The 26,968-nt window shown below is 36.3% G+C and overlaps 2 protein-coding genes across 3 annotated transcripts in view; both read right to left on the bottom strand.

Moving 5' to 3' along the window:
• LOC113229444 (max dimerization protein 1-like) overlaps positions 1 to 26,968 on the bottom strand; it is a 578,146-nt gene that overhangs the window by 80,156 nt on the left and 471,022 nt on the right. For both annotated transcript variants that reach the window (XM_026463034.1, XM_026463032.1), the window contains exon 4: positions 23,532 to 23,646. In XM_026463034.1, coding sequence (XP_026318819.1) covers positions 23,532 to 23,646 — 115 coding nt within the window. The remainder of the gene's footprint in view (positions 1 to 23,531; positions 23,647 to 26,968) is intronic.
• LOC113229443 lies at positions 5,148 to 7,862 on the bottom strand. The gene is made up of 2 exons (XM_026463031.1): positions 6,540 to 7,862; positions 5,148 to 5,256 (listed from the first exon to the last, which is right to left on the bottom strand). The coding sequence occupies exons 1-2, from the start codon at positions 7,336 to 7,338 to the stop codon at positions 5,210 to 5,212; spliced, it is 846 nt and encodes a 281-aa protein (XP_026318816.1). The 5' UTR covers positions 7,339 to 7,862; the 3' UTR covers positions 5,148 to 5,209.

Genomic DNA, 26,968 nt, shown 5'->3' with positions numbered 1-26,968 from the left:
CGACTAACATTTTCAATATCAGAAAGTCCCTTATAGTAAATACCTAGTAGGCACTTTAGCTACTTTAAAACCAAGCAAGTGTCAAATACTTGTTATGTTTTAAATTGGTTAAAGTGACTTAAAAGATATTTGGCTGCTCACGAACCAGATTAGGTGTGCCTTAACAGGGTATTCAAGTTTCGAAATCTCTGACAAATTGTAGAATTTTGAAGTGGCTGTCACCGCCTTGTGTGCTTACTATGGGAGTAGTATTCCATTAAAAAGTGATTTTCAAAAATAATGTCCATTACTAGGTTTTGCTCTGGAGCAGGAGATGAACCTATGACGTCTAAAACATTTTATTGTTATTATTAAATTATAATGGCTAATATCTAAAGGTTGGTTTTTTTTATAACATCAAGTGACGGGACGTAATGGTAAGCTACACGCCTGTCCATAACAGTTACAGTGCCACTCAGAGCTTTAAATTGCAAAGATCTAAGGTGTACTACCACTGCGCACGTCCCCCTGAGACATGAGTTGACAAGTTCACCAGCACCCTTACCCTTCAAAACTGGAATACAGTAATGCTGACATTACTGCGTGGCGGCAGACATTTACCCTGGACGAACTCTTTCACAAGAAGCCTTACTGCTACTAAAAATCTAGTATTTACCTTTTAACGTATCTATTTCTTTGGCCCTTCTCGTCTGTTAAAATTACAAGAATTGTTATTACGGTAATAAAGTTGATCCTTACTCCTCTACTTCTTACATTGAGCAGAAAAATGAAGATATATTTTTGTGGAGTTGGGCAATTACGTTACTCCATTTTGTTTGGTACCGTTGCTAATCTGTGTTTATCTGTCGGACGTTAGCAGTTACACCCCCACAACAGGGGTAAAATCGTGATTTCCTGCCGCTATTGAATAATGTACTATTATTAGCAGTAGAGCTCCTTGTGACAGAGTTCGTCTAGGCAAGTACTACCACCTTACCTATTGCTGCCGCCAAACAGTAATGTCAGCATTACTGTGTTTCGGTTTTGAAGGTGAAATTACAGGCACATGGGACTTGTCAATTTATGTCTCTGGGTAATGGGCGCAGTGGTAGTGCCCCTCAGATCTTTGCAATTTAAAGTTCTGAGTGGCACTGTAACTGTTATGGACAGGCGTATCGCTTACCCCCAGGCGCACGACTTGTTCACATCACTTGAAGTTATAAGAATATAAAATACCAAGTAAGCATTCCCCACGTCGCCGGTCTCTTAACGACGACGGCCTACCTAGTTTTATTTACAAGGTTGAATTCTTTATTCTTTTTCTAAAAATATTTTTGTATTCTCTAGCGACTTTTTATAATATTTCCCTGAAACTCTGAAGGACCTTACTGTCGGTGTCAGAGTGTGCAGAATCTGTTTCCGTCTAGCTAAGCAACCTTCGATAAACAAAGCCAAAGGGTTCTTCCGGTGCTTCCCGACCCACCGTTTCCTGTTCCGTTTGCCCCCCTCCTCCACCCCCTGCGTCATCCCGGAACGATCCGGGATCCGTATTTCTGTTTCCTTTTTTTCTGAAGACGCTTTCAGTGGTAATGGAAAGTGTTGGGGGTTTATTACTTGTTTAGTTTATCTGTGCTTTTTATGAATGTTGGTACGTTTTAGTAGCTATTGACAAGTTAGGACGACCTGCTATTTGCTTCGTTTTAACATTGCAACTTAGTTCTTTAGGTGAACGATGTTTAACATTTAATTTTCATCAAAATATTTTTGTCATATGACGGTGCGTATGTTTCTATTACAGCCGATAACACCGAATGGAATTATAGGTGTGATTACGGAGAAAAGTTCGGACGACAGGTAACCGCTGGTAATGCGCATTTACAAACCCATTGTCTCTAAATCCATTACAGTTGCGTGTTATTAATTTAATTAAATAATTTACGAATTTTGTTAATTAAAACAAAGAATTGACATTGCATGATTATTAGTTGCATGGAAACATCGACACCTGATGCTTCGATATTATAGAATTAGAGTTTGTTGCAATGTAGAAAATGTAACGAATCACAGCCATGGCCAAACGTTTGTCTCATTACAAAATATCGTACACTTTAGCACGAGACTAGGGTCACTATTCTGAAATTTGAATAGTCCGGACGAAAAGCCTGTATTTGCAAGTAAGTCCGGAGACTTCACAAGTCTATTTGTACTTGCGTATTAAATATATTTGGCAAACAATCACCACATGTAGATAGCGTGTGTGACAAGGTAATTTTCCTTGTTTCTCTATTCGACAAATACAGTAAACACCAAACTCGCGTTACTATGCGCTGGTCGGTTTATTGACGCACATCAAAGGAGCAAAATAGGCAAATAAGCAAGTAAACCGTCCACACACTATGGTCATATTCATTATTTTAACTTCTTATTTGGCTCCGTGTGTCAGTGTTTGCATGTTTGTCTGTACATCTAATATTTTTCCAAGTACATCAAACATTCTATAGCGTATACAAGTAGTCACGTGACGTGCCGCTATCTCACTCTCATGCGGCAGCAGAGATAATCAAGCACACGGGCAACAAAGTTTTTGTCGTAAATTGGGCTTTACTACAAAATTGAGTGGTGCATATTTTACTTTTCTATTTTGAATGTTGTTCACACAGACAGAAGATCAAAAAAACCAGATGTGTCCGGACTAATTGGAACCCTGCATGTGCCCAAATTACAGCATTCTCCCTTTGCATGACTGATCATTGAGTAAGAGATAACTGCCATCTTTTGGGTTTCCCCGCCGCCAGTGTATAAATTTTTTGTGTAGCGGAAGGCGCTGCGTCATTGTAATAATGCATTGTCGTAATGTATTATTACGAGATCGCAGCACAGCGCGCGAATGTACGTGATTTGCAATTTTGATGGAAGAAACTTATTTACATAGGTTGATTCAGTATTTTACGTTCTTATGTTGTGGTAGAAATAACTCATTTTTGCCAAAAGGTATAGTAAAAGAAATATTATTTGCACCGCATAATGTTATCTCTTTGAACGACTTATTCTTTTTATATTATAATAGGGAAATAAAGCCATTAACACTTCTTTTATTTAAAACGTACATGGTTTAATGATATTGATTCATCATACGAGTCATGGGTGCGTTAAATGCTCATTCTAGATTCAACTTTTCAGTTATTTATTAACTCATCAGGTTCTATTTTTAAACTGTTAGGTACTTTGTAAAATACTAACTGTCGACCATTTTCTTACCAATTCAACAAAGTTAGTTCCGCATAAAGATTACTAAGTTTAGAATTAAGCACATGGCACTTGCAGAGCCATCAGACGTACTTGCTATGAGCATCTACCCGCTACTCTCAGACTTGAACCACTTGAGGAAACATGTAGGCGCCGGCTGAAAGACCTTTTCTTGAAAAATCCTTTATACTCTATAATTGTAAGTCAATGATACTCTGTAAATGAATTTATGGACCTAAAAATATAACGCTATTGAGTATATTCCATTTTATTTGAATTTTTATCACATTGACATACTTTTGTACATTTGTTATCAACTTATGACGATCCCTGACGGAGAACGATATTTAATATGTAATTTAATGACAACAATATTATTATTCATGAATTGTTAATTTTCTAATTGTTGTGTATTTTTCTTATAATTTTCATTTTTGTTTGACGATCTCAATATATTTTCTTATACTTTGACATCCCGTGAAGCTCGGAAACTCTACACTTGAAGTTGTTGACGATTATGTATACCTAGGACAAATTATCTAGTTAGGTAGGTCCAACTTCGAGGAAGAGGTCAATCGTCGAATCCAACTCGGCTGGTCAGCATTTAGAAGTTACGCTATATCTTCTTGTCCAAATTACCAGTGTCTCAATACAAAAGTTGTGACTTACGGCACTGAGACGTGGTCGCTCACTACGGGCCTCATAAGAAGGCTCAAGGTCACTCAAAGGGCAATTAAAAGGGCTATGCTCGGAGTTTTATTGCGAAATCGAATCAGTAATGAGGATATCCGCAAGGGAACCAGAGTAACCGACATAGCCCTAAGAATTGCAAAACTTAAGTAGCAAAATTGTTTATTTGTTTTATTTATTCATTCTACAGGCAACTATGGCCCATATAAGTTTATAAAACACTAACAACCTCGCAAGACTACATTACTAACATTTATGAACAATGATTTTTGTTCTATGACTTCTAATAGTCAGATTTTACTTTCGTAAAAGAAAACTGAACGGTGATAACCACACAACAATAAATACACTAGAAGTGGTTAGTTAGCGTCTGACGCGTGCCAATTATAGGTCTCGAAAGACCTACTTGAACTCAGTCCGCCATTTTCGCTTTGTTTGGTATGGTTTTGTCATTCTTTCGTGCAAATTCTTTAATATCTTTGAAATATGCCTTATTGTGCTGTTTCTGAGTGAAAAATGGTAGCCGCACCAAAAATATTACCGATGGTGGTATTTCATATCGTCGGGAAGACTTATTTTAATAAATTTTCAATTTCCTGATGATCTATTCGTTCAGATGTTAATCGTTCGTTGTAGCAACTACTGGCAGCAAGATGGCCGCATGTTAAATAAAATTGTAAAATAATAATAATAATAATATAATAATATTCTTTATTGCACAAATAAATTACATGGATAATTACATATTAGAAAGGTTGTACACAAAGGTGAGCTTATCTCTAGAAGAGATCTCTTCCAGCCAACCCTAGCCGTGGTGAATAAAGCAAGTCAGCGGGATGAAATTGTACAATAAATTTAAGAAATATACCTCTAAATACAAATAAATATTAATGAAGACAATATAAATAAAAATATATATACCTACATAAACTTTACATAAATAAATATATCCATATATATATATATATATATATATATATATATATTTATACTAAAATCTAAACAAATTATTATTAGTCTGTATTTATTTCACCGATTAACTTCTGAGTGTAAAAGTAAGTGCTCATATAATTTGCGTTTGAATATTGCAACCGATGGACTGTCACGAATACTAGCTGGTAATTTATTCCACATACGAGCTGCACTGACAGTAAAAGAATAGTGGAAAAAATTAGAGTTGGACTGGGGATGTTCAAGAGTTCTAGTGTCACAAGTTCGTTTTGGGCGGGAAGTGGGGCATAAGAGAGTAAAGCGGGAACGTAGGTAGTGAGGAAGCTGGGGGCAGTGTAAGATTTTATAAAGTAGACAAAGGATGTGCAAGTCCCTGCGAAGTCGGATTGGGAGCCATTTTAATTTGGATCGAAACTCAGAGATATGGTCATACTTACGTAGACCAAATATGAAGCGTATAGCCAGATTCTGCAGGCGTTCCAGTTTGTTAAGCAACTCTTCATTGGCATCCAGATAACAAATATCGGCATAGTCGAGAACAGGTAGCAGTAAAGTCTGAGCGAGCATAATTCTGGTATCGAACGGCAGGAAAAATTGAAGCCGCTTCAGTGAAATATAAGTAAAGTGCATACGCCGACTAACTTCATTTACCTGCGGTCTCCAAGACAATGTACGGTCAATTATGAGGCCAAGATTCTTTGTTTTATCGGTATATGCTAGGTTCACTCCGTCATACGAAACTTTGGGGAGATTATCAAAGTCCAACCTAGAATACAATCTATTGCTACCTACAATAATTGCTTGTGACTTCATAGGGTTTACAAGTAATCCGAATGCGTCCGCCCAGGACTTCACCACCAGTAGATCCTTATTAACTGCTTCAATGACAGAGTCGGAATTGGCCACATCAAAATGTCGGTAAATTTGCAGGTCATCTGCATATAAATGGAATGGAGAAGTAATCAATTTTGAAAGCTCATTTATGAACAGAGAGAAAAGAAGTGGTGAGAGTACGCCACCCTGTGGCACACCTGAGGTCAGAGGAGACCACTCAGAAAAAGAGTCATCATTCTTGATTCTTTGATGGCGATTTTGAAGGTAATCCGAGAACCAGGCGATAGCAGCAGGGGAGATGTTGACGGAGTGGAGAATGGCAAGAAGGATGTCATGATCGACAGAGTTGAAAGCACTGCTAAAGTCCAGTAAAACAATAACGGTGAACAATCGATTATCCATTGCATGGCGAATATCATCAGTGACATTTAGCAAAGCAGTAACTGTGCTATGACCAGGGCGGAAACCGGATTGATAGGGACTTATTAGATTGTTACAAGAGACATATGAAAAAAGTTGTTTTTGAACAGTGCTTTCAAGGACCTTGGACAGGAATGGAAGGATGGATATAGGACGGAAATGGGATAAAGCCGTAGGAGTAGTGGATTTAGGGATGGGAATGACGTGAGCTAATTTCCAGTTACTAGGAAAGACGCTATGTGTAAGACTACAATTCAATATGTGAGAGATAATGGGAGCAACGTCATCCAGGATAGGTATAAGCATATCACGGCATATGCCATCTTCCCCTACGGCTTTGGAAGTTATAGATAGGACATTCTTTTTAACCTCTGCCTCAGTGACTTCACGAAAAGAAAAAGGCTCCCAATCAGGACTGGTAATAGTGCCCAGAGAGGCAAGTGTCGCTACTTTTACAGAGCTGGCTACTACAAGTGGTGGGTTAGTAAAATGTTTATTAAGTAAATTGAGGTCAGGAATGTTAACGGTGGAATCACAGTCTTTACCCACACCAAGCGATCTTAAGAATTTCCAGGTCTGACCCGTAGACAAGCCTTCAATTGAAGAATGGATGTAACGCCGTTTGGCATCCCGACACAATCTGTTGCAAAGATTGCGCAGCCTTTTATACGCGAGCAGATTATCATCACTGGGATACCTCTTTAAGATTGACTTGGCCTTATCTCGTCGTTGCATGCATTTCTTTATGGTTGGCGTAAGCCAAGGCGCAGGCAAATGCTTGACCCGCACAGGTCTGAGAGGGGCATGAGTGTTATACAGCGTTAATAACAGATAGTTGAAAATTTTAATCTTTTCATTGACCGTGCAAGCTTCAAATAATGAAGACCAGTCAATCCTAGAGAAGTCGTCCCTCAAGCGATCTACACAGATGGCACGAAAATTACGCTGTAACCTGACTTTGGTTTTGGGTTTAGGGGTGCGCACTCGGTATGACAGATAAATAAGGTCATGGTAGGAGAATGGGGCAGTGGTTTGTCCATGTAAAAGTACAGAGTTAGGTTTCGAGACTATCTGTACGTCTAAAAGAGATGGTTGACAGTTAGGTGAATGATGGGTAGCAGTGAGTGGGAGCAAAACAAAGTTGACCGAGTTTACAAGGCAGTTAAGGCGGGCAGATCGAACGTTATCCTTTAATAAACATGTATTAAGATCACCCATCAAAATTACATGATCATAAGAAGCACTCAATGATTCAAGTGTTGTCTCAAATGAGTCGAAATAATTTACATTAACACTAGGGCTGTACGCCACTCCCACTAAAATATTGGTATGGTGTAAGGTAACCCTCAGAAACAAATACTCCAACAACCCAGTGGAAGTGTTAGGAGACTGACTGATGATAGAGCATGGTATGTGGTCTTTAATGTAAATGCACACACCACCACCCCCAGTCCCAACCCTATCGTTTCTATATAATTTGTACCCAGAGAGTGTAAAAAGTGGGGACGGTAATGCCGGTTTGAGCCAAGATTCGGAAACCAAGATCACATCCACTATTCTATTATTAAATGTCAAGTTTAGATCAGAAATGTGTGCAGGAACACTCTGTGCATTAATATGCACCACATTGAGAAATTTAGATTTTGTGTGAAATATTGACTGCAGCTTAATATCTAGCGAATGGGTATCGGAGTCAGAAGAGATAGAAATGTCACTACAGGCACTCTCAAATTCATCAGATGAGTTATCAGTAAAATAATTAGAACTAATAGACATATTACAATTAATAACAATAATTTAAAAAAAAGGGCGAAACAAATATTAATACAAATAAAAATAAAAAAAATAAATAAATGAATATACTACTTAATATATAATTTATAAACAATAAAACGCGATGGGTATAAACTAAACTATCCAAACAAACCAAAAAATAACAAAAGCAAAATAACCACCAGCGAGCGTTGGCAAAACAATAATGGCATTATGAAAATGGCAATGCACATGAACTCACTTGCAAGTATATAAAAAAACAATACAATAAAACTAAAGTAACAATTTCAATATATATAACATTTCGACTAAAAAGGCTTGAATCTATAGCCACAAAAAAAGCATTAAAATTTTAGAACGAAACGTCTCCTTTGACAGAAATCAAAATTGACGATTTCAGCGGACACAAAAATATATTTTGGTTAAAATACCTTACAAAAAATTTTAGAAATCGAATGGAAAGTTACTTAAAGTGGAGGTAAATAAAATTGAATATTAGAAATACAGAGGTACCCCACAAATAGTGTTAAATCATAATATTAACGTAAAGAACTTCAAAGAAAAGAAAAAAACAAAATAGCCACAGCAAATGTTGATCCATATTACTTAGCTGTTTGTCGTGGATGGGAAACTGTCCTGGAGTTTTTGAAAAGCACCCAACTCCGTGATTTTCCTTTTGGTTTTGTCCGGTAACATTACAACTATGGTGCCGTCAGATGACCAACAATTTTTTATGCCGAAATGCTTACGTGCTGCCACAAATATGTTCTGTCTTGACTTAGTCAGAAACTCCGACATGGAAATTCTCGATCCTTTTAACATTGTCTTGGCCTTCCACACGTCAGATTTACTCTTATAAGTAGCAAAGCGAACTAACACTGGACGAGTACGCTCTTTTTTGGCTGTCCCTAGTCGATGACAGGCCTCTATGTCCTCTGGTCGAGCTTGCATCAACTTCATCTTACTGCTCAACACCTCGTGCACCTTAGCAGCAACATTCTCTTTTGAGTCTTCTGGCAAGCCATGGAGTAACAAAACCTTACGCCTAGAGTGAGTTTCAAGTTGATCAATACTTGTATTGAGTAGATCCAACTGCATTTTAAGAGTCCTGACCGCATTAACTACAAAAGTTTTAAACTGCTGGTAGTCTGCAGATAAAGCCTTCACAGTTTGTAGCTGGGTACCAGGAATAGCCATAACGGTGTGCTGATGAAGTGCCTTTTCAAAGTCCTCCATACGGGAGTGGAAAAATGAAGTGATGTTCTGAAGAGACTCATTGACATCAACGGTATCCATGATCAGCGAACTAGTTTTACAAGACCTGCAGGCGACGTGATGTGAAGTGCGTGATGTGATTCCTGATTGTAGTTGATCAAGAGATGTGCGTTTGAAAATTTGTTGTAGCCAGCACTCACTGGTATATATACTAATACATTCAAATAAATTTAGAACTGTAAGTACACTTAAATTAATTAAATGAATTAAATTATACAGAGCAGTTTTTAAGACGTCTTATTCTTTCAAAGTACCCGCGATTTTTCATATATATAATAATAATAATAATTTATTTCCAATCACAATGGTATTCTTAGATTAGTTAATGAATATCTTAATGAGAACATGAATGAATGGTCTATTACCATTGTGAGTGAGCGGAACCTGTACTAGGATATCCTGTGTTACAGTATTCCGATCCCTCACTCTCAGACTCAAATTACAAAGTGAACACTGTGTGGAGAATAAGTTACGTAGAACAATATAAAATATAAGGAAATAAAGAGAAAAAGAAGATAACAATATATATAACAAAATTGTGGCAAATAAAGCAGTACGTAAAAAACTTCATGCAAACGGAGATTGACATGTTTGTGTGGATGTGGGTGCGCTCGCGCTTGTGTGTGTGTGTGTGTGTGTGTGTTTGTGTGAGTGGTGTGTATATGTGTGCGTGCGTGAGTGATGTGTGCTTGTGTGTATGTGTATAAATTTGATTATTTTAGTTATTATAAATTATAAATTACTAACATTGTATTAATTTATTTTATTTTATTTTATAAATAAAATCTATATGATTTTATAAAATAAAATCAAAACTCGTAACTTGCAATAAAGTTATTGAACTTTCAACGATATAGCGACAGGGTAAAGTTTAAATCATATTAACATCCAGAATTTGTTACATCTTTTTAAATTAGAAACTATGAGCAATCATTGTCAAGATTTCATAGTGTTTATCATTTTGTTTTGTGTGCGGTTTGGCTAATCGGTTCCGATTGTAATCAAGGCAATTTCCATAGTTTTTTTTTCTTCCGTGGTGATAACTCTGTGCGGACAAAAGAAATACTAGTCCTATGCAAAACGCCGAAGCGGGGGTGGAGGTCATCGGGGAGGACGCCTGAACTTACTACCTAATACAGATCTAAACGTTTATAATATTTTTTTAAGTCTTGAAACAAAAGTTGTTGTTCATGATGTTAATAACCCTGAGAGGTTATAAGCATTTTACAAATAACCCTGTATAATATACAGGTGTCCTTTCTTGTCATTTCATTAATCTATGAAATTTAAGTCATGAAAGAAAATTTTAAAATCTTTATTAACTTTACATATTGCGTAAAGATAATACAAAACAACACAATAACTCAAGGATCACTTGCACCAAGAAACAAAAAGCATTCACCATTCGGCTTTCGAAATGGCAAACATGAAATATCGATTCGGTTAACTGACATGAGCAATGACCGGACACCGGACGCGGAGCGCATTCGTCACTGCGCTATTGTGCCGCCCGGTATTGCCGCCGGACTAACTTACCCCACTTTAAGGGGCACACTTACCCCAAGAAATGTACTTGGGCCAACTTACCCCAAGTAATAATACATGTACCTGTAATTTCACCAGCACCCTTACCCTTCAAACCGGAACGCAGTAAAGCTGACATTACTGCTTGGCAGCAGAAATAGGTAAGCTGGCTGTACTACCCTGGACGAACTCTTTCACAAGGAGTTCTACTACTACGCGATTTACTTCGTAGGCTAAATTCGAAAACCTCGTAATTTTGTTTTTGAACAAAATTACGAGGTTTTTGACTATTCAAATGCAATATCGGGTATCGGGTTAAGGCACAATCGTAGATTGTCATATAAATATATCTAGTAAGTCTGTTCTTTGTGTCTATTTAAAAGTTCACAATAATTGAGGTACGAAATTTACGAATTAGCTGAAAACTTGCAAATTAATTTGGGGCAAATTGATCCCAAGTAAAAACATATAATTTGCTTCGTTTGCAAATGAAGGCAGCGAGTATGTAAAATTCGTAAGCTTCTAAACATAATTACGATTTGTTTTTTAACTTGCAAGCTGCTTCATTTCAAAACATCAATACAGTATATATTATTATCATCATTAGTCCCGTGCGGCCCTTAAAAAAATTGGGGCAAGTTAGCATTTTCAATTTCCAAATCTCGGGGCGACTTCACGATGGCAGGTTGCGTCACAATGAGCTCTTCCCCCGTGGTATAGGGTCCGAAATGTCATAACAATAAACTTAAAGCAGGTAGACGTCGGTTTATAGCGTCTGCAATGGGGTAATGCATGTAGCATTTGTTGAAGTTGTGTAATAAAAAGATACAGTGGGAGCACTTGACTGCAAAGGTTTTCTTGTTACAGTGGAACTTTAACATTTTATCAACGCCGAAACATCGCATTCAATAATAAAATGACACATGGATTCGAACCAAGGAGAAATATGTAAATACATCAAACATTAGAACAGTATCTTGTAGTCACATACATTGTATTGTTTATTTATGGTATCAAATAACCTTAGCCCAATTCCTTGATATGGCACTTGTTAGTTAGTGCCTAGATTACGAAGACTTTCTAGAAAAGCGACCTATCGCTGTGTCTATGCAAACCGTCAATTTATTTTCATCTCTTTTTTTTAATAATATCAAGTGACGGGACGCATAAGTCGTTTTTTGCTTTTACCAGCACCCTTGGGGACCCAGAACACCTACACCAGAATCAATTCAGAAAAGTTGATTTCCCAAATTGGTCCTACTGGGAATCGAATCGTGCTAGTGCCCATAGTGCTAACCGCTAGTTTTCCGATAGCGTCGAATTAATTAAATGTATATTGAACCGTTTTGTTATCTTCCCTTTCACAAATTGACATTCCTTTGGATTCAAAACAGGAACACAGTGATGCTGACATTACTGCTTGGCGGCAGAAATAGGTAGGGTGGTAGTACGTCCCTAGACGAACGCTTTCACAAGTAGCTCTACTGTAACTTACCATCAGGCGCACGACTTGTTTAGTCCCATCACTAGATAGCATAAAAAAAAGATATATTTAAGTAAAAAAGCCAAAAAATGGTATTTTGACTTACAACAATTAACAATTATTTGCAATGTCAATTTCTTTAAACTTATAACTGCGCTATAATACATTTTTTGCAAGACAAAAATGTTATTAATATCGGCGCCGTTACACGAAAGCATATTATGGAATTGATGAAAGAATAAATAGTTCTGAAAACAAAATCACTTAATTAGTCCCAGCAATAAAATATTAATATTAAATTAATTTGAAAACAATTAGGAATAGACTAATTGCGGTGTAAACTACGCCCGTGCCTGACTAGCATAGCGTGTCTAGGCAGACACGGTCGTGTATCTTTCGCGTGTACGAACTGTCAAATAAATGAAACCGCTTTGATAAACGTCGTCGAATGAATACAATAAACGGTGTCATGCGATGTGAGCACGTACCTCGTAAAATATTAAAAAAATTAACCCGGGAACGTGAAGTTTTTACGAGCGCGACCATATTTTTAAATTTTATCAACAGATGCATCGTGTTACTGTTATAAAAAATTATGTCGAAACAAATTATTTAATTACACGTGCTGGTCGTAAAGCCGGTTGTTGGTTTTATGAAGTTTGGACAACTCTCATGGCTTAGTGCTTTGGCCGTTGTTAAATCGTTCGATTTTTGAACTTGTGAAACAAACTTTTTCGAAAACAGTTCAGGGCTTTAGTGTACTAATTTTTTTGAAACCACTGGTCATTGTAATTCCAACTGAGTCTCCACAAATATTATATTGTAATTATGATAATATTTGCTATTCTGCTAAAATCTACACTACAAAAGTGTCTAGAAATCAAGCACGTTGTTGCCTATGACTGAAAATCAGGTTTTCTAATTAATTTTTTATATCGATGCAATAAAAATATATCCATGCAATAAAAGCGAAAAAGAAAGTTTTTCGAAGCGAAACCTTACAACTTGTGTTACAACCTTAACAAACCCATGCTATATCTTAGGTTTGTAGGGAGAAGATACCATTGAGCGGGCCGCGTACCCGTATATTTACTTTTTACCCTTTTTATTAAATTTCGTCTTCTGGTCCTTGTTTCCTAAGCTTGATTCAAAAACTCTTTTTATCTCTAAACGTTCCTTATCAAGTGACGAGAATATAAATAAATAAGTCGTACACCTGGTGGCAAGCGACTGTTGCAGTGCTACTCAGAGCTTTAAATTGCAAAGATGTGAGAAGCATTGCCACTGGGCCTGTCACTCTGAGACATTAGTAATGTTAATAGTGTGGCAAGGTGGCAATACTGCCCTGGACGAACTCTATCACAAAGAGTTCTACTCTACTTAAAAGAATGTTTATAAAGTTACAGTTGTTACATGGCATTTATGTGTGTGTTATTGCAAACGGGGTAAAACAGCCTTAGGTGAAGGTAAAAAGGTTGCTTTGAAAAAAAATCACATCTGATCGACGGCATTCCCATTCAGTCCGTCGCAATTAGATCCATCAATGTCCGAGCGACATAAATAACTTATTCTCTGTAGTTCAACGTTTTTCATGCTGGACAATATTTCACAGATTTATAAATAAAACCGCGATTTGTGACAACTCACTGTTAAAAATAAATGACTGAGTTCAACTGATGAATAAAATATTTGATTTATGAATATATGAGTTTATTTGGAATATAGTACATTTATTATGTTATCATGTGCCATATAGATGTGCCTTCTGCATCATAGCTAACTGTAAACTTGGAAATGCACATTTTGGAGTGTGTAATGAGGGTACGATGACGCAGTCAAAGTCTACGCGCATCGCATTCAGTTCACAATTTATCAAAATATAGAAAATTCTTAAGAGGCTATACTACCTCAAATGACTTTGTTTTATTCCGCATAATAGTGAAAGTGTTGAATTGATCACTTTGGAAAAAATATATAGGATATACACTGAATAGTATACGTTGTGAAAACATCATTTTTTTGATTGATTTGATTGTAAATCCAGTAGGTCGGCTTCCTTACCTCGGGCGCTTATGCTTATTAATCAAGTGCTTACCTCCGACTCCTCGCTAGACCTATTTCATTGTTCAGAGTCTAAATTTATATTCTACTCAGGGCTCTACCTCGAATCCTTGACCAGACCCAGCAGTATTTAAGTTTAGCTTTATAATATATTTTTTTGCTTTTTTTAATTTGACGTTTTTTTGTTTTACATTTTACTTTATTAATTTCTGTATTGCCTTGACATGAATTTTTGTTACTATTTGTGATTAATGTACTATTACATCTTCTTTGACATTTTTTTTTTATTTTGTAGTATTTTGACTTTTACAACTGTTGCGTCTAGATATATTCTGTTAGCAATATGTTTGTACAATAATTGAATAAATGAATTATGAATTATTATGAATCATTCTTAAAAAATTACACGATAGAAAAAAAACCACAAACTTACCTCGAAATTTTACAAGATTTTAAGAGACTTTACCAATTACCAAATATTTTTTTTACATCAACTGAACTAAATAGAACACGTACAGAATACGATACACATTTTTCAAATAGCTTTAATTTAGTTTGTAAAAAAATTTTATGATATCAATCGATAGGACGGACATCATGGTGGTAAGCGATACACCTATCTATGACAGTTGCAGTGTCATGAAGAGTTTTAAATCTCAAAGGCCTAATAGACACTGCCATTGCGTCCGTCACCTTTAGATGTAAGTTGACAAGTTCTGTTGAATTAATATATAATAAAATTGTCAAATTTTTATTGACAATACTTAGCTTTTATTGTGGTGGCAACATATTTTTGGCTGGTGTCTTTTATTTTCATAATTAAGAAAATACAGTCCGGTGCTCAATTTTATGTTTACAATTTTATTTATACATGCAAGTAGTGGTCCTTCGACCTGGATCTGAAGCAACGACCTACGGATTTGTGCCATATACATGTAATTTATTGTAATAATTTAGAAAATACAGTCCAGAGCTTGCATTTTTATTTATACGAGTCCCACGTGCCGGTAATTTCACCAGCACCCTAACCCTGCAAATTCGAAACTCAGTGATGATCACATATGCAGATTGCTTTCGACACCGTATTTTAATCACATTAATTTTTCAGTGTGTATACAGGGTGAAATCGTTAAGAGTGCCCATGCGATTATTCCATAAATATAAGAGATATAAAAAAAACTTTAAACTGATATGGAAAATACGTTACTTAATGAGTAAGTCGACATCAATAATTTAAAACAAATAAAACTGGAAATATCCAAAGTTTTAATATTAAACGCTCCCATATATTTAATATGACATTTGTAGAGAGGCTTTAGTTGACCCACTTTAAGAGGTAACAATAACAATAAAACTATCTTTTAATTGAATAAAAATATAATGGTATAGTCAATCATTTGGTCTAGTGTGAGTTGTTCTTAAAAATGAATAAAATTGATCAAATTTTTTTAGTGCTGATCCACTCTGTTTCATGTAAGAATCATTTCTTTGTATGGGACGAAAAAAAACGGGACAACAGAAGTTGGTCAAGTTTAATGTTTTTTATACAAAATTACACCATGTATAAGTAATAAAAAAGAGGCATAATCTTCAACAAATAATTATAAATGTGGTCCAAGGTTCTACATTTTTGAGCGACGTTTCTTTTGAAATTTTTTTTGCTATTCTATGAAAAAGCTTCATTACTACAACACGACCGGAATATTCGCAGACCCTCTCGCCTCCCACCCTGTCGTCGCCCACTCACTAAGTTGCCACAACAACTACAATAGCAAAAACGTCATTCAAGAAATTTTGTTGAAATAATTTGGCCTATTTTAAGCATTCGGAGCTTTTCGTTTGTCTTTCGCAGCTATTACTGTCTAACCGACAGCTATTGCAGTTTGACTGATTCAAAGGGGACGATGCCCCTAGATTCTTGATTAATATTTCCACCTTTAACTTTGTATCTAAACAACTGCATATTATGGCCGTCAGATTTCTTTTACTTTTTTTATTACGATACCAAGTGACTTGACGTGAAAGTCGTACGTCTGGTGGTAAGCGACACGCCTGTCCATAACAATTGCAGTGCCACTCGGGTTGAAATCACAAAGATCTGCCACTACGCCCGTCATCCTGAGCATAACAAGACCGTAATTGTAATTTCACCAGCAATCTTAACCCTTAGGTAAAAGTGACTAAACGACAGTTCGGTTCAAAATAAGTTAACATCGAGTCTGTAACTAGAAATAGAGACGAAATAAGGGCCATACAATCCTGGTAACTCATCAGTGGTACATCACTTATAAACATCAACTCTCGCTTGCGCTGAAATTACAAATTAGAAAGCTGAAATAGTACAGCGCCAACAACTAACCTGTGTGTTCGTCGCCGTATATACTAAAAATATTCTGTATTTATTTTAATAAAGATAATATCTGTGATAATGGCGTGCTGTTCCATTCGGTGGTGTGGGGAAAAACAGCAAAACATCTAATTACAAAACGAACGGAACCAAATTTCATCGGTAATTAAATATGTATTTTTTTAATTTTCGTCCATTATAGCAAAGCTCAAGTTAACTGGTCGGTTTGAAGTGAAACAATTGACGACACTCGTCAATTGTTTCGAATACGGGCTAGCTAATCGGAGCGCAGTTGTCACACCAATAATATGGCAGAATAGTTTTCTAACAAATTAAATGACATTTATTGTCTATTTCTGGTTGTATACTCGATGTAAGTTAATAACAATTATTCATAATAGTTAGCCTTTACTTCCTATGAGGGCCCTATGCGCATTGGCAACTTCCCACATATCATTAAATTGCTTTGCAGATGTGTACAGGTTTTCGCACGAGGTTTCATTCACCGGAAGCTCTTTAGTAGCAGTAGAACTCGTAGACTTCGTCCAGGGAAGTACTGCTACCTTACCTATTTTAAAGGGTGCTGGTGAAATTACATTCACAGGGGACTTTTCAACTCATGTCTCAGGGTGATGGGCGCAGTGGTAGTGACCCTCAGATCTTTGCAATTTAAAGCTCTAAGTGGCACTGCAACTGTTATGGACAGGCGTGTCGCTTGTTATCAGGCGCGCGATTCGTTCATCCCATCACTTACTTAGCTCATGGTAAAGTCCAAACTCAGAAATGCAAGCCCAGAATCGAACCCACGCCTTTTTCTTTAGAGGCGGTAGATGAAACCATTAGGCTACTGCTTCTTTTTGTATACGTTATTAAATAATGTATTAATAACACAAGGTCGGTGAATTGAGAGGTTCCCTCATATCTAGTAAAACTTGAGGATAGTATAAGAAGGTCCATCGTATGTTCATATCATAATGTCTGTGGCCGAACGGTTACCATGCTGGACTGTCACGCAGAGGTCCCGGATTCGATTCCCGGACCAGGAAAAATATTTGTAAGGCCTACCTACTTATTTCTCTGGTGAGTTTGTATGTAATTTTGTGGTTGTCTACGTGTGTCTATTGCACCCGCGACACAGGGTTTCCCTAGTTCAGGGCTATGAGTGTGTCGTTATTATTATTATTATTTAATAAGGGTGAAAAATAGCATTGATAATGCAACTCATGACATTACAAGCTCACATAATGCATGTCAAAACTTCGTATATCTTTCAGAATTCCCTCAGGCGTTTCTATAAATTCAAATAACAGCGGTACTTAGTAGTCTGTGAAACCGATAAAACAGATTTAATGCACAAACCCAGCTATTACCGGCACCAGGAACAGAACCTAGGACGGTCTTTATACACTGTGTTAGTGAATTTTATTGAGGTGATAATTAAATTCTATTGCAAGCTGTTATTAAGGAAAAGCTAGAGGAACTAGATTCTAGCTTATATTTATGATAGGATAGCCATCTACGTTATTTTGTTACGTTTGAATGAATCGCATTTGAATTTTCAGTCTTTGAAAGATTTTTCCTTTGTCTAGCAAAAGTTTTTTTGATTCGGTGGCTAACAATAAAGAATGTGATTTAAAACAAAAAACGAAGATTGGTAACAAGCACATAGAGAAATTCGTAATGTTCAGTCGTTCCGTAGCTCTGTAGGAAAAGTAGCAGATTCGAGACTAGTCACAAATCAACCAAGCACAAGTCTGGTCGCGTGTGGAGTACTGCTGCCATCTACGGGATGGTTCTGTTAAATACCACCTTGGGTTCATTGAAAAGCGTGCCAAGAGGCTTATACCCCTACGGCGTCGTGTACATCAAAATGTACTTAATTTATGTCAATGATTCAGACTCAAACAATATTATCACGTAAACTCACTGTGTGTATATTATAATGAAAATATTGTGTTCAAATTTAGTGCTCTGTATTCTTTATGAACATAGGGTTTTAATATATAAAGCAGGCCTTCATTTAGTGCATCTTAACGCACTTTGGGCGTTTAGCTCTTTTCCCATTGTGGTTTGCTGAGATTTAGGAGGTTATAGGTATCTCGGAATTATTAGAGGTGAAACTAGTCAAACAAAGCCTTGAACACCGCCGGAAAGTTGCCTGTTTCTCAGTATTCTACAGGATTATATCACGGAGTGTGCGAGGGAATAGCACCAATTCATTCCGCCTTCCCCTTTCCATCATACGGGGACCAGACATAGGCTGAGGTTCCACCTCTATGTTGTAGATATTCTAAGAATTTGCACAAAGCGTTACGATTCCACATTTATATGGCGAACGGCTATGGAGTGGAATTCCCAGCCTGCAGACTTGTTCCCTGAACGATACCTATAACTTTGGCGTTTTCAAGGCCAGAGTGAATATGCATTATTTAGGTGTGCATGCAATAGGCATTTTTCTTTGTATCAATCATATATGTAGTAATATTGACAAAATCAACGAAGACGTTAAGAATGACAGAAAGAAGTAGTAGAGAAAGAACGAAGCTGTGAAAATGAATTTCGCACTTCCCAGCAAAGCATAAAACACGGGTTTGTCTATTTAACTATAAACTCAGCGGCAAGATGGGTTCCCCTTAGTATGATGTATTATGAACCGACGAGGCGGCGGAATCACTAAGTTTTCCGATTAGCGAGCCCTCGCTCTACCCCCTTTTCCTTCCCTGGGGGCCACCGGGGCACAAAATGGTTGCCAGTTTTCGAAGTAATTTGTTTACTTTAAGATACTAAAGCTAAGCCACTAAAAATGTAACGTAGTTATGTAAAAATTCATTAATTATTACCATCTTGTGTCGGCTGCTGCATCAATTTACAAGAGGATGCGGAAAACATATTTATTACTAAAAGTTTTCGTAAGGAAGTGGTTAGTAATTCTGAGTACAATATACCACTAAAGTTTACCAGTATGTGTTTAAATTTCAAAACAACTACAAAAACGTTACGTTGTGAAATTATACCTTAATTTAGAACGCTACTTGTGGGATGCTAGATAAAGAGGTCCCAGATCGATTTCATCATCATAACGACGTTTTACTACCATAATATTCAATTATTTTCGTGAAATTTCTTCACTTATCACAGATGGCGCTACAGCAAAATAGTTGTTAAAAAACAAAGATCAAAGAGCAACAAGCACATAAAAAAATCATAAGCTCTGTTGGTTCGTTCCGTAGCTTAGTTGGGAGAGCGTTGGCTACGGTATGGCGAAGTCGCTGGTTTGCCTTTAGTTGGATCGAGGATTTTTTCTTTTTGTTCGATCTATATGCGAAGATATACTCTGTCCAATTATGTATTTTACTTTTGACATAAGCATGCACACGAAATTTCATAATTATTGAGAGGCAACCATAGGACAAAAAATGCCATATTACATGGATGCTTTTTTTACTATAGTGAAGCGTGCTCTTCAGCTCCGATATTTGTCGAGTCGACAGATTATGCAACGAAAATTATTCAAGTCGACAAATTTTGGTACATGTCTAACAAATTATAATGAAATGAAATTATAAATAATTATAACATGTTCTTTTTGTTAACGAGTCGTCGGACTCTTCTTCATATGAACGGAAATCATCACTTGAACCCTCAGTAACCTTAATTATTAATTCTTGAGTACTCCAATAGTCAAACAAAACAGGACGATTCCAATAAGACAATATCTTGTTTTATATACCCGCTTACTCACGATTAAAACTTCTTCATAAATAAAATCGAGTGTTATGAAAAATCGAATCGGAAACGCATTAGGACATCACTAATTGATTAGAATTCGAGCTGTCAAAAGTAAAATAATTGGTTGGACGGAGCATAATAATTATAACTTTTTTAAATTAATTCTATTCTGAGTGCTCTGGTAGTTTTACCACAGGGAATCCCTGGTTAGAAATCAAGTACTTGGTTGGTTGTCATTTTTCAGGTGGGCATTTTTGGGTTACTCCAGAAGTTTCGCAAGGGTTGTGACTCTTCTTTAACATGTAGATTTCATAATGATATTTTCTTTTTCCGGTAGCTAGTAGGTAGTTTTTGCTAAGCAGTTAAAGTCATATATGACCAAATTCTAATAAATTTTTCCGGATTTAAGTCGCGTATATTTATTTTTTCAAACAAACCAACGTTTCGGGCCTTTTATAGGGTCCATGGTCACGGTTGACTGAGGTGGTAAAGTCATCAATTAGTTATGTCTAATATTAATGCAAACCACAGTGCAATGGTATGTCTGTTTGGGATTTTTCATCAGAGAAAATACTGGATCCCGAACTGGTGGTACGGAAAAATCATTTTCCCTGTTGAAATTAGGATGTTTTTTAATTTCAATGGCCTCTCGCAGCATCCTGGGTAAATAACGTAATTTACTTATTTACACAAAAACAAAAATTACAGAAATATAATTTGCACGTACAAAAGTCCATTTTCAATAAAGATGGCACTGTTTAAATTGTGGATCAGGTCAGCCAGGAATGTACGACCCTGTCTCTCAAACTAGGCGATTCTGTATCTTCCTAATTTTTCCCGTACTAATACGGTTCATTTTGCTTGGATCGAGTGGCAGGGACACTGGCTTTGTTTTAGAATATTTTTTTTTTACAAACGAAATAAAGCCGTTTGAAACATGTACATCATGTATACTATACGTCTTCTATTTAGTTCAGTTGATATAAAAAAATACATTGATTAATGTAACGTACATATAGAAAAATTTTGAAGTTTTCTTGTAAAATGTCGAGGTAAGGTTGGTTTTTTTTTCTCTCGTGAATATTTTTAGGAATCGCGTTTTCACATCGTATACTAACTCATCAGTATATATTTTTACTCAACACTTTTACTGTTATACGGGATCAACCAAAGCCATTTGATTTTGTATAGATTTTTAAGAGACAGTGATTCGATTGAGGCTTCTTTTTTTGAACATAAAGAATAATTGTGAACAGTGAACCACACAATACTTAACATAAGGAAAAACACAATTTTATATTCAGGTTACCTATGTTATAACCTAAATGTATGTCAATGGCCTATGAGTGGTGTTAAGTGTGTATGTAAGTGTATGTGCGTGCGTATGTCAATTGGTTGTCTATAACATTGTTATGACAAAAAGATAATCGTAACTTTTTTATTAAAAAAACGACCTCCATCGAATTCAGTTACCGGAAAGTGTGCGAAACCGGATTCATCTCCTAGTTTGCCACCCTTATAGGTGGACTATTTGGGTGCCTGTAATTTCACCCTTTCAGCACCCTTATCCTTCAAAATAGGTATAGTCGAACCCCACGAACTCATTCACAAGGAGCTCTACTATTACTGCTTTTCGGTGAAGGAATACATTGTGAGGAAACCTGCACACATCTGCAAAACAATTTAATGATGTGTGGGACGTTCCCAATCCGCATTGTTCCGCGTCGAAACTACAGCTCAATTGTGAGTGGAGGCCTGTGCCCAGACCTGGGTCTATAGCGTTAATTATTATTAACTCATTTTGAACCGAATTGTCGTTTAGTCTCTTGTACCTAAGGGTAAGATTGCTGCTGCAATTACAGGCACGTGGAACATATTAACTTATGTCTTAGGGTGACGGGCGTAGTGGCAGATCTTTTATTTCAAGCTCTGAGTGGCACTGCAATTGTTATGGACAGGCGTGTCGCTTATCATCAGATGTACGACTTGTACGTCAAGTCACATGGTATCATAAAAAATTAAATAAAAGAAATCTGACTGCCATAATATGCAATTATTTAGATGAAAAGTTAAAGGTGGAAATATTCGTGAAGAGGCATGCCTAGGGGCATCATCCCCTTTGAATCGGTTAAACTTAATCTTTGACAGTAATTACAGTCTAATTGAGAACTTCCTCTTTTTGTTAAAGTCGGTTAAAAATACATATTCAAAATCAAGGTCAAATATTATCATGACATGCAAACGCGCCCCTACCGCCCCCTGCCGCGCACATTCTCCCGCGGAAATTGTAAATTTCGCCTCTTTCGCGATTTATGAACCATTACGGCTCAACGGGTGAAATTGATAATTATTTTTATAGGTCTCGCTAAACTTACTAAGGGGTTTTGTTTCGGAAGCCTATTATAAATATTAAAATTTGGTATTTAGCCAAAGCAAGCCAGTGTTGTTTTTGTGAAAAAGACGTCTGCTTTCTTCTTGACAGTCTTTTGCTGCTGTTCTATTTCTACGATAGAATGCCTAGACAAAGTAATAAAAAAGATGTCGTTGCTTTTAAATATGGCCTAAAATAGTCATTATTATTGATACAAAGATTGAACGAATACAAAGAAAAATTTAACAATCAAAAAATCGATCTCAAAAGTTATTCATCCCCTAGTTTGCCACCCTTAGAGGTGGAATATTTTCTTCAAATTTAAGTGGAACTACTCATCGTATCGGAATCATCAAAATCATACAAAAAATAAAGAAACGTACAGTCGAATTGAGAACCTCCTTTTATTGAAATGGGTTAAAAAAGATAATTTACAAAAACTAGTTTCTGTAAGGTCAGTTTTCGCGGGTTTGGACTTTCTAACGTATGAAAGAGACTCATACAGGGATTATGGGACTTGTCAACATACATATGTCTCAGGGCTCAGTGGCAATGCTCCATCATCTTTGCGATTTAAAACTCTGATGGCACTGCAACTGCTATGTCCAGGCGTGTTGCTAACCATCGGGAGCACGACTCATTTTTCCCGTCACGGGGTAATATAAGAACAGTCGTAAAGAACAGCTAGTTGGTTTCTTACTATGGTATACTAATGTTTTTTTTTTTGTTGAGATTATTTGCTATAACGCCTGGGTCATATTTACCATTTCAACTTTTCTTGAAACACCCAAATAAATGCACAAAGCTAAAAAGTAGTCTAAAAATAAGAAAGAAATTTCGAAACTTACCTTTATAAATCTTTTGGCTTTCGTTAATAATCCTAAAGTGGTGTGACGAGACGCTTCGGGTCCTAGCGGAACCATGTCTTTCAATTTTTCCAGGCAGCTTCTTAAGTGTGCTCTCCTGAAACAAATAAACGACATATGTAAATTATTTATTATACGTAAACACAGTACATTTGAGGCAAAAATATAATTTTTTCTAATTACAGAAAAAAATTGCGTAGTCTGGTGAGCTAATTTTATATATTTTTCGGATAAACAAATTTGTTTTATATATGTATATCAGACTTAACCCTTAAATATGAATGTAACTATTGGCATGACTTTTAAATTTATGTGTCACGTGTGTCATGTTATGTCAAAGCAGAACATTTTATAAGTATTTGGGGGATAGCGGGGCACGCATCTTAAAAGCGGGGCTGTCCCGCTCGAAGCGGGATATATGGACACATTAAGCAAAATGCCGTATGTCTTAACTCCCGTGACAATTTTTTAAATATTCATTTCACGTATGCGTGAACGTAAAAATGGATTTGAAAAACAAAACATTTTCCTCTAGAATAACGAAGATAATTTCCAAAGGTTGTTTCCCAATTATCATTATTTCGCTACAATGTCATTATATTATTTCGGGGAAATTCCCCTCAAGTCTACTTAATTTCACTTGAAAATTGTTATTATTGAACGGAGTCTATTTGCAAAGTATTCTTAGAATTTTATCAATGAAAAAAGAGAGACCAAAAAGGTAATCGGTACTTCAAAAGACCGATACGAAATTTTCCTGCTGATTTTTTTTCAAGATTTGTTTGAAAAAACAAATATACGCGATTTAAATCCGGAAAAATAGTTTCATTTCCTATGTGTAACAATCGCGAAAACCTAAGAACTCGATTTTTTTTTTTGTTTTTTTGCTCTATGTTTTATCTTTATATTGTATTTTTTTGAAGATAATGTAAATGTTAATGTAAAATTAGGATATATATTTTGAAGTAAGTTTGAAATACTTAAAATAGGTAATTGAGTTTAAATATTAATTGAACTTCATACTTACGTATTACGGAGAAATTATTCTCTATAAAAAGCTTTCATAAGGACTCTGTGAGAATTTTATTATGATACCAATGACGGGACGAACAAGTCATGCGCCTGGCGGTAAGAGACATACTTGTCCGTGGCAGTTGCAGTGTCATTTAGAATTTTTAAAGCAAACATCTGAAGGGCACTGCTACTGTACCCGTCACCATGGGACATAAGTTGACAAGTCCCATTTCACCAGTGCCCTTACTTTTCAAAACTGGAACGCATTAAGGCTCACATTAATACTTGACGGCATAAATAGGTAAGGTGGCAGTACTAATATATACGGAACCAATTTATTGTATCACAAATATATGAGCTTACAATATAAGAATGAGACATGTAAAAAAGGGAATTGGTCATATTTACTAGTTGGTTATTAAATGTAATTATTAGTTAAGAAATATAATTACGGTGTTTAAATTTAAGCATAGGTTTCATGTTTATTATATTATTTTAAGTTTCTTTTGCACCTTATTGATTATAATATAATAACGCACATACTCAACATAGCCCCGCGCTAGGGAAACCCTGTGTCACGGGTGCCATGGATACACACATAGACAACCTTAAATTATATCCAAACTCACGAGGGAAAATAAATGTAGGCCATACAAATATTTCTCCCGGCCCGGGAATCGAACCTGAGACCTCTGCGTGGCAGTTCAGCATGGTAACCGTTCGGTTACGGAGGCAGTTATTAATTATAAAGGCACCATTCATATTCTATCAATTCTTTTAAATTGGAACAAATTCTGTGCTATAAAAGACAAGCTAATACAATACAAACTTTTCTAAACAAAAACAGATAGACATAGTTAATGAAGTGTGGAAGTGACAGATGAAGGAGATGAAGGAAAAAAGGAATGATATAATTTTACAATTACCTGCTCTTTGACAAGAAAATTAATAAACGGAAATGATTTGTATCCAGGTAAGGAGCGAGTAATTTATGAACACGGAAAAGTTACGTAGCTGTTGCTACATGGCGTAGGCTACGTAGCATTTTGCTACGGCAAAAACGAGGGAACATTTTAAGCTTGATAAAAAATCGAACGTCGCAACTGCATCGGCATTTGGTTACCAACAAAATTTGTTCGAAACCTTACCTATCTCCTTTGTTTTAAGTCGGTTAAAAATATATATAGTTAATGGTAGACAGATGAATGTACATTTATCTCTCTTACAACTTTTTATCCGACAAGAGCTCCTCAATGGTCAAGAGCACCTAGTATATCAGTAAACAATTGGGAAGAAATCAAGAATTGTATGGTATATAAGTACAGAACAACGTAGCGTCATGTAACTTTAACGACAATTGAAATTAAAATTTAATTAGAGAGTTTGTGAGACTTCAAACTGTTCTTAATAATAATTCGACAGCTGTACCTTACTAGTGCGATGTTACATTATGTTATCAAAGCACATGAAAGGGGGTTATAAAACAGAGCCCTGTGGAACACCTCCATAAGCCAGCCGCGGTATAATTCAGCCACTAAAACCGTATTACTTTACTGTAACGTTTTCCCATTTCGGCACAAATGCGCGACGCAATTTGCGACTGGTGTTACTCATTGTTTCAATTATTATATTGGTATTTAAGTGAGTTTTGATCGAGTTTCAACGTAGAGATTAATAAGGTAGTAGTGGTGTAGTAGTGGCGTTACACTATGTGTAAGAAAGAGATTTGATTCGTAAAAATTGTAAGTTACGTCTATTTATGCTAAATGAGAAGATAAGAAGAATTTATTCAAAGTAGTAATTCAGGATATTTCAGTATAACTGGTAAACCGTTAGAATATGCAGCAGCTCTGAAAAATTGGGAGAAAAATAACATAAACGAATCGTGTTAAGTATTTTCTAAGTTGTGGCAATTCGTATTTTTCACATGGGGCGGCTTTTAGCAGCGATGCAATCGCGCGTTTGTATCGATCGCGCTTACACCGTGTTTGCATCGCTGGTTAAAATCGCGAGCGTATGTAAAGGTAGACGAGTAGCGACTGCATCGCGTTTGCGTGGCTCCTAAAAATCGCCGATGTAACCGCTCTAAGGTTTTTTGTAGCAAATACCCAATTCTACAACATACTGTCCCAATAGAATTATTGTTGTCTGCAAACCCGCAGGTATGTTCATTCTTATATACCAAAACTGTCTAGTATTAAATACAGCAAAATAAGCTAAATTGTTTAGTCCCATTCCTGACAGATACCTGTTTCTATGGTCACAAGAGATGCAAGCACCGCTGTACAAGTACTGTACTTTACGAGTTGCATTCGAGAACCAATAGTAAAGATACAAATAAGCTTTGTTAGGCAACGGCAGCGACAAACGTTCTCGAGCTGCGGCTTTAGTTGGCTCGTTGGAAC

This window comes from Hyposmocoma kahamanoa, unplaced genomic scaffold (assembly GCF_003589595.1).
Source record: "Hyposmocoma kahamanoa isolate Upper Pololo Valley unplaced genomic scaffold, ASM358959v1 62, whole genome shotgun sequence".
Lineage (NCBI taxonomy): Eukaryota > Metazoa > Arthropoda > Insecta > Lepidoptera > Cosmopterigidae > Hyposmocoma > Hyposmocoma kahamanoa.
The sequence above is the reverse complement of the archived record's forward strand: the minus strand, read 5'-3'. Positions and strand labels throughout refer to the sequence as shown.

What these genes read in the sequence shown, in the direction of transcription:
- LOC113229443 (XM_026463031.1), bottom strand. Translation starts at nt 7,338, where the DNA reads ATGGGTGATCTTAATACATGTTTATTAAAGGATAACGTTCGATCTGCC. An exon ending in TGCCTCTCTGGGCACTATTA is followed by an intron (nt 5,257 to 6,539) that starts CCAGTCCTGATT and finishes TTAAAATGGCTC; the next exon opens with CCAATCCGACTTCGCAGGGA.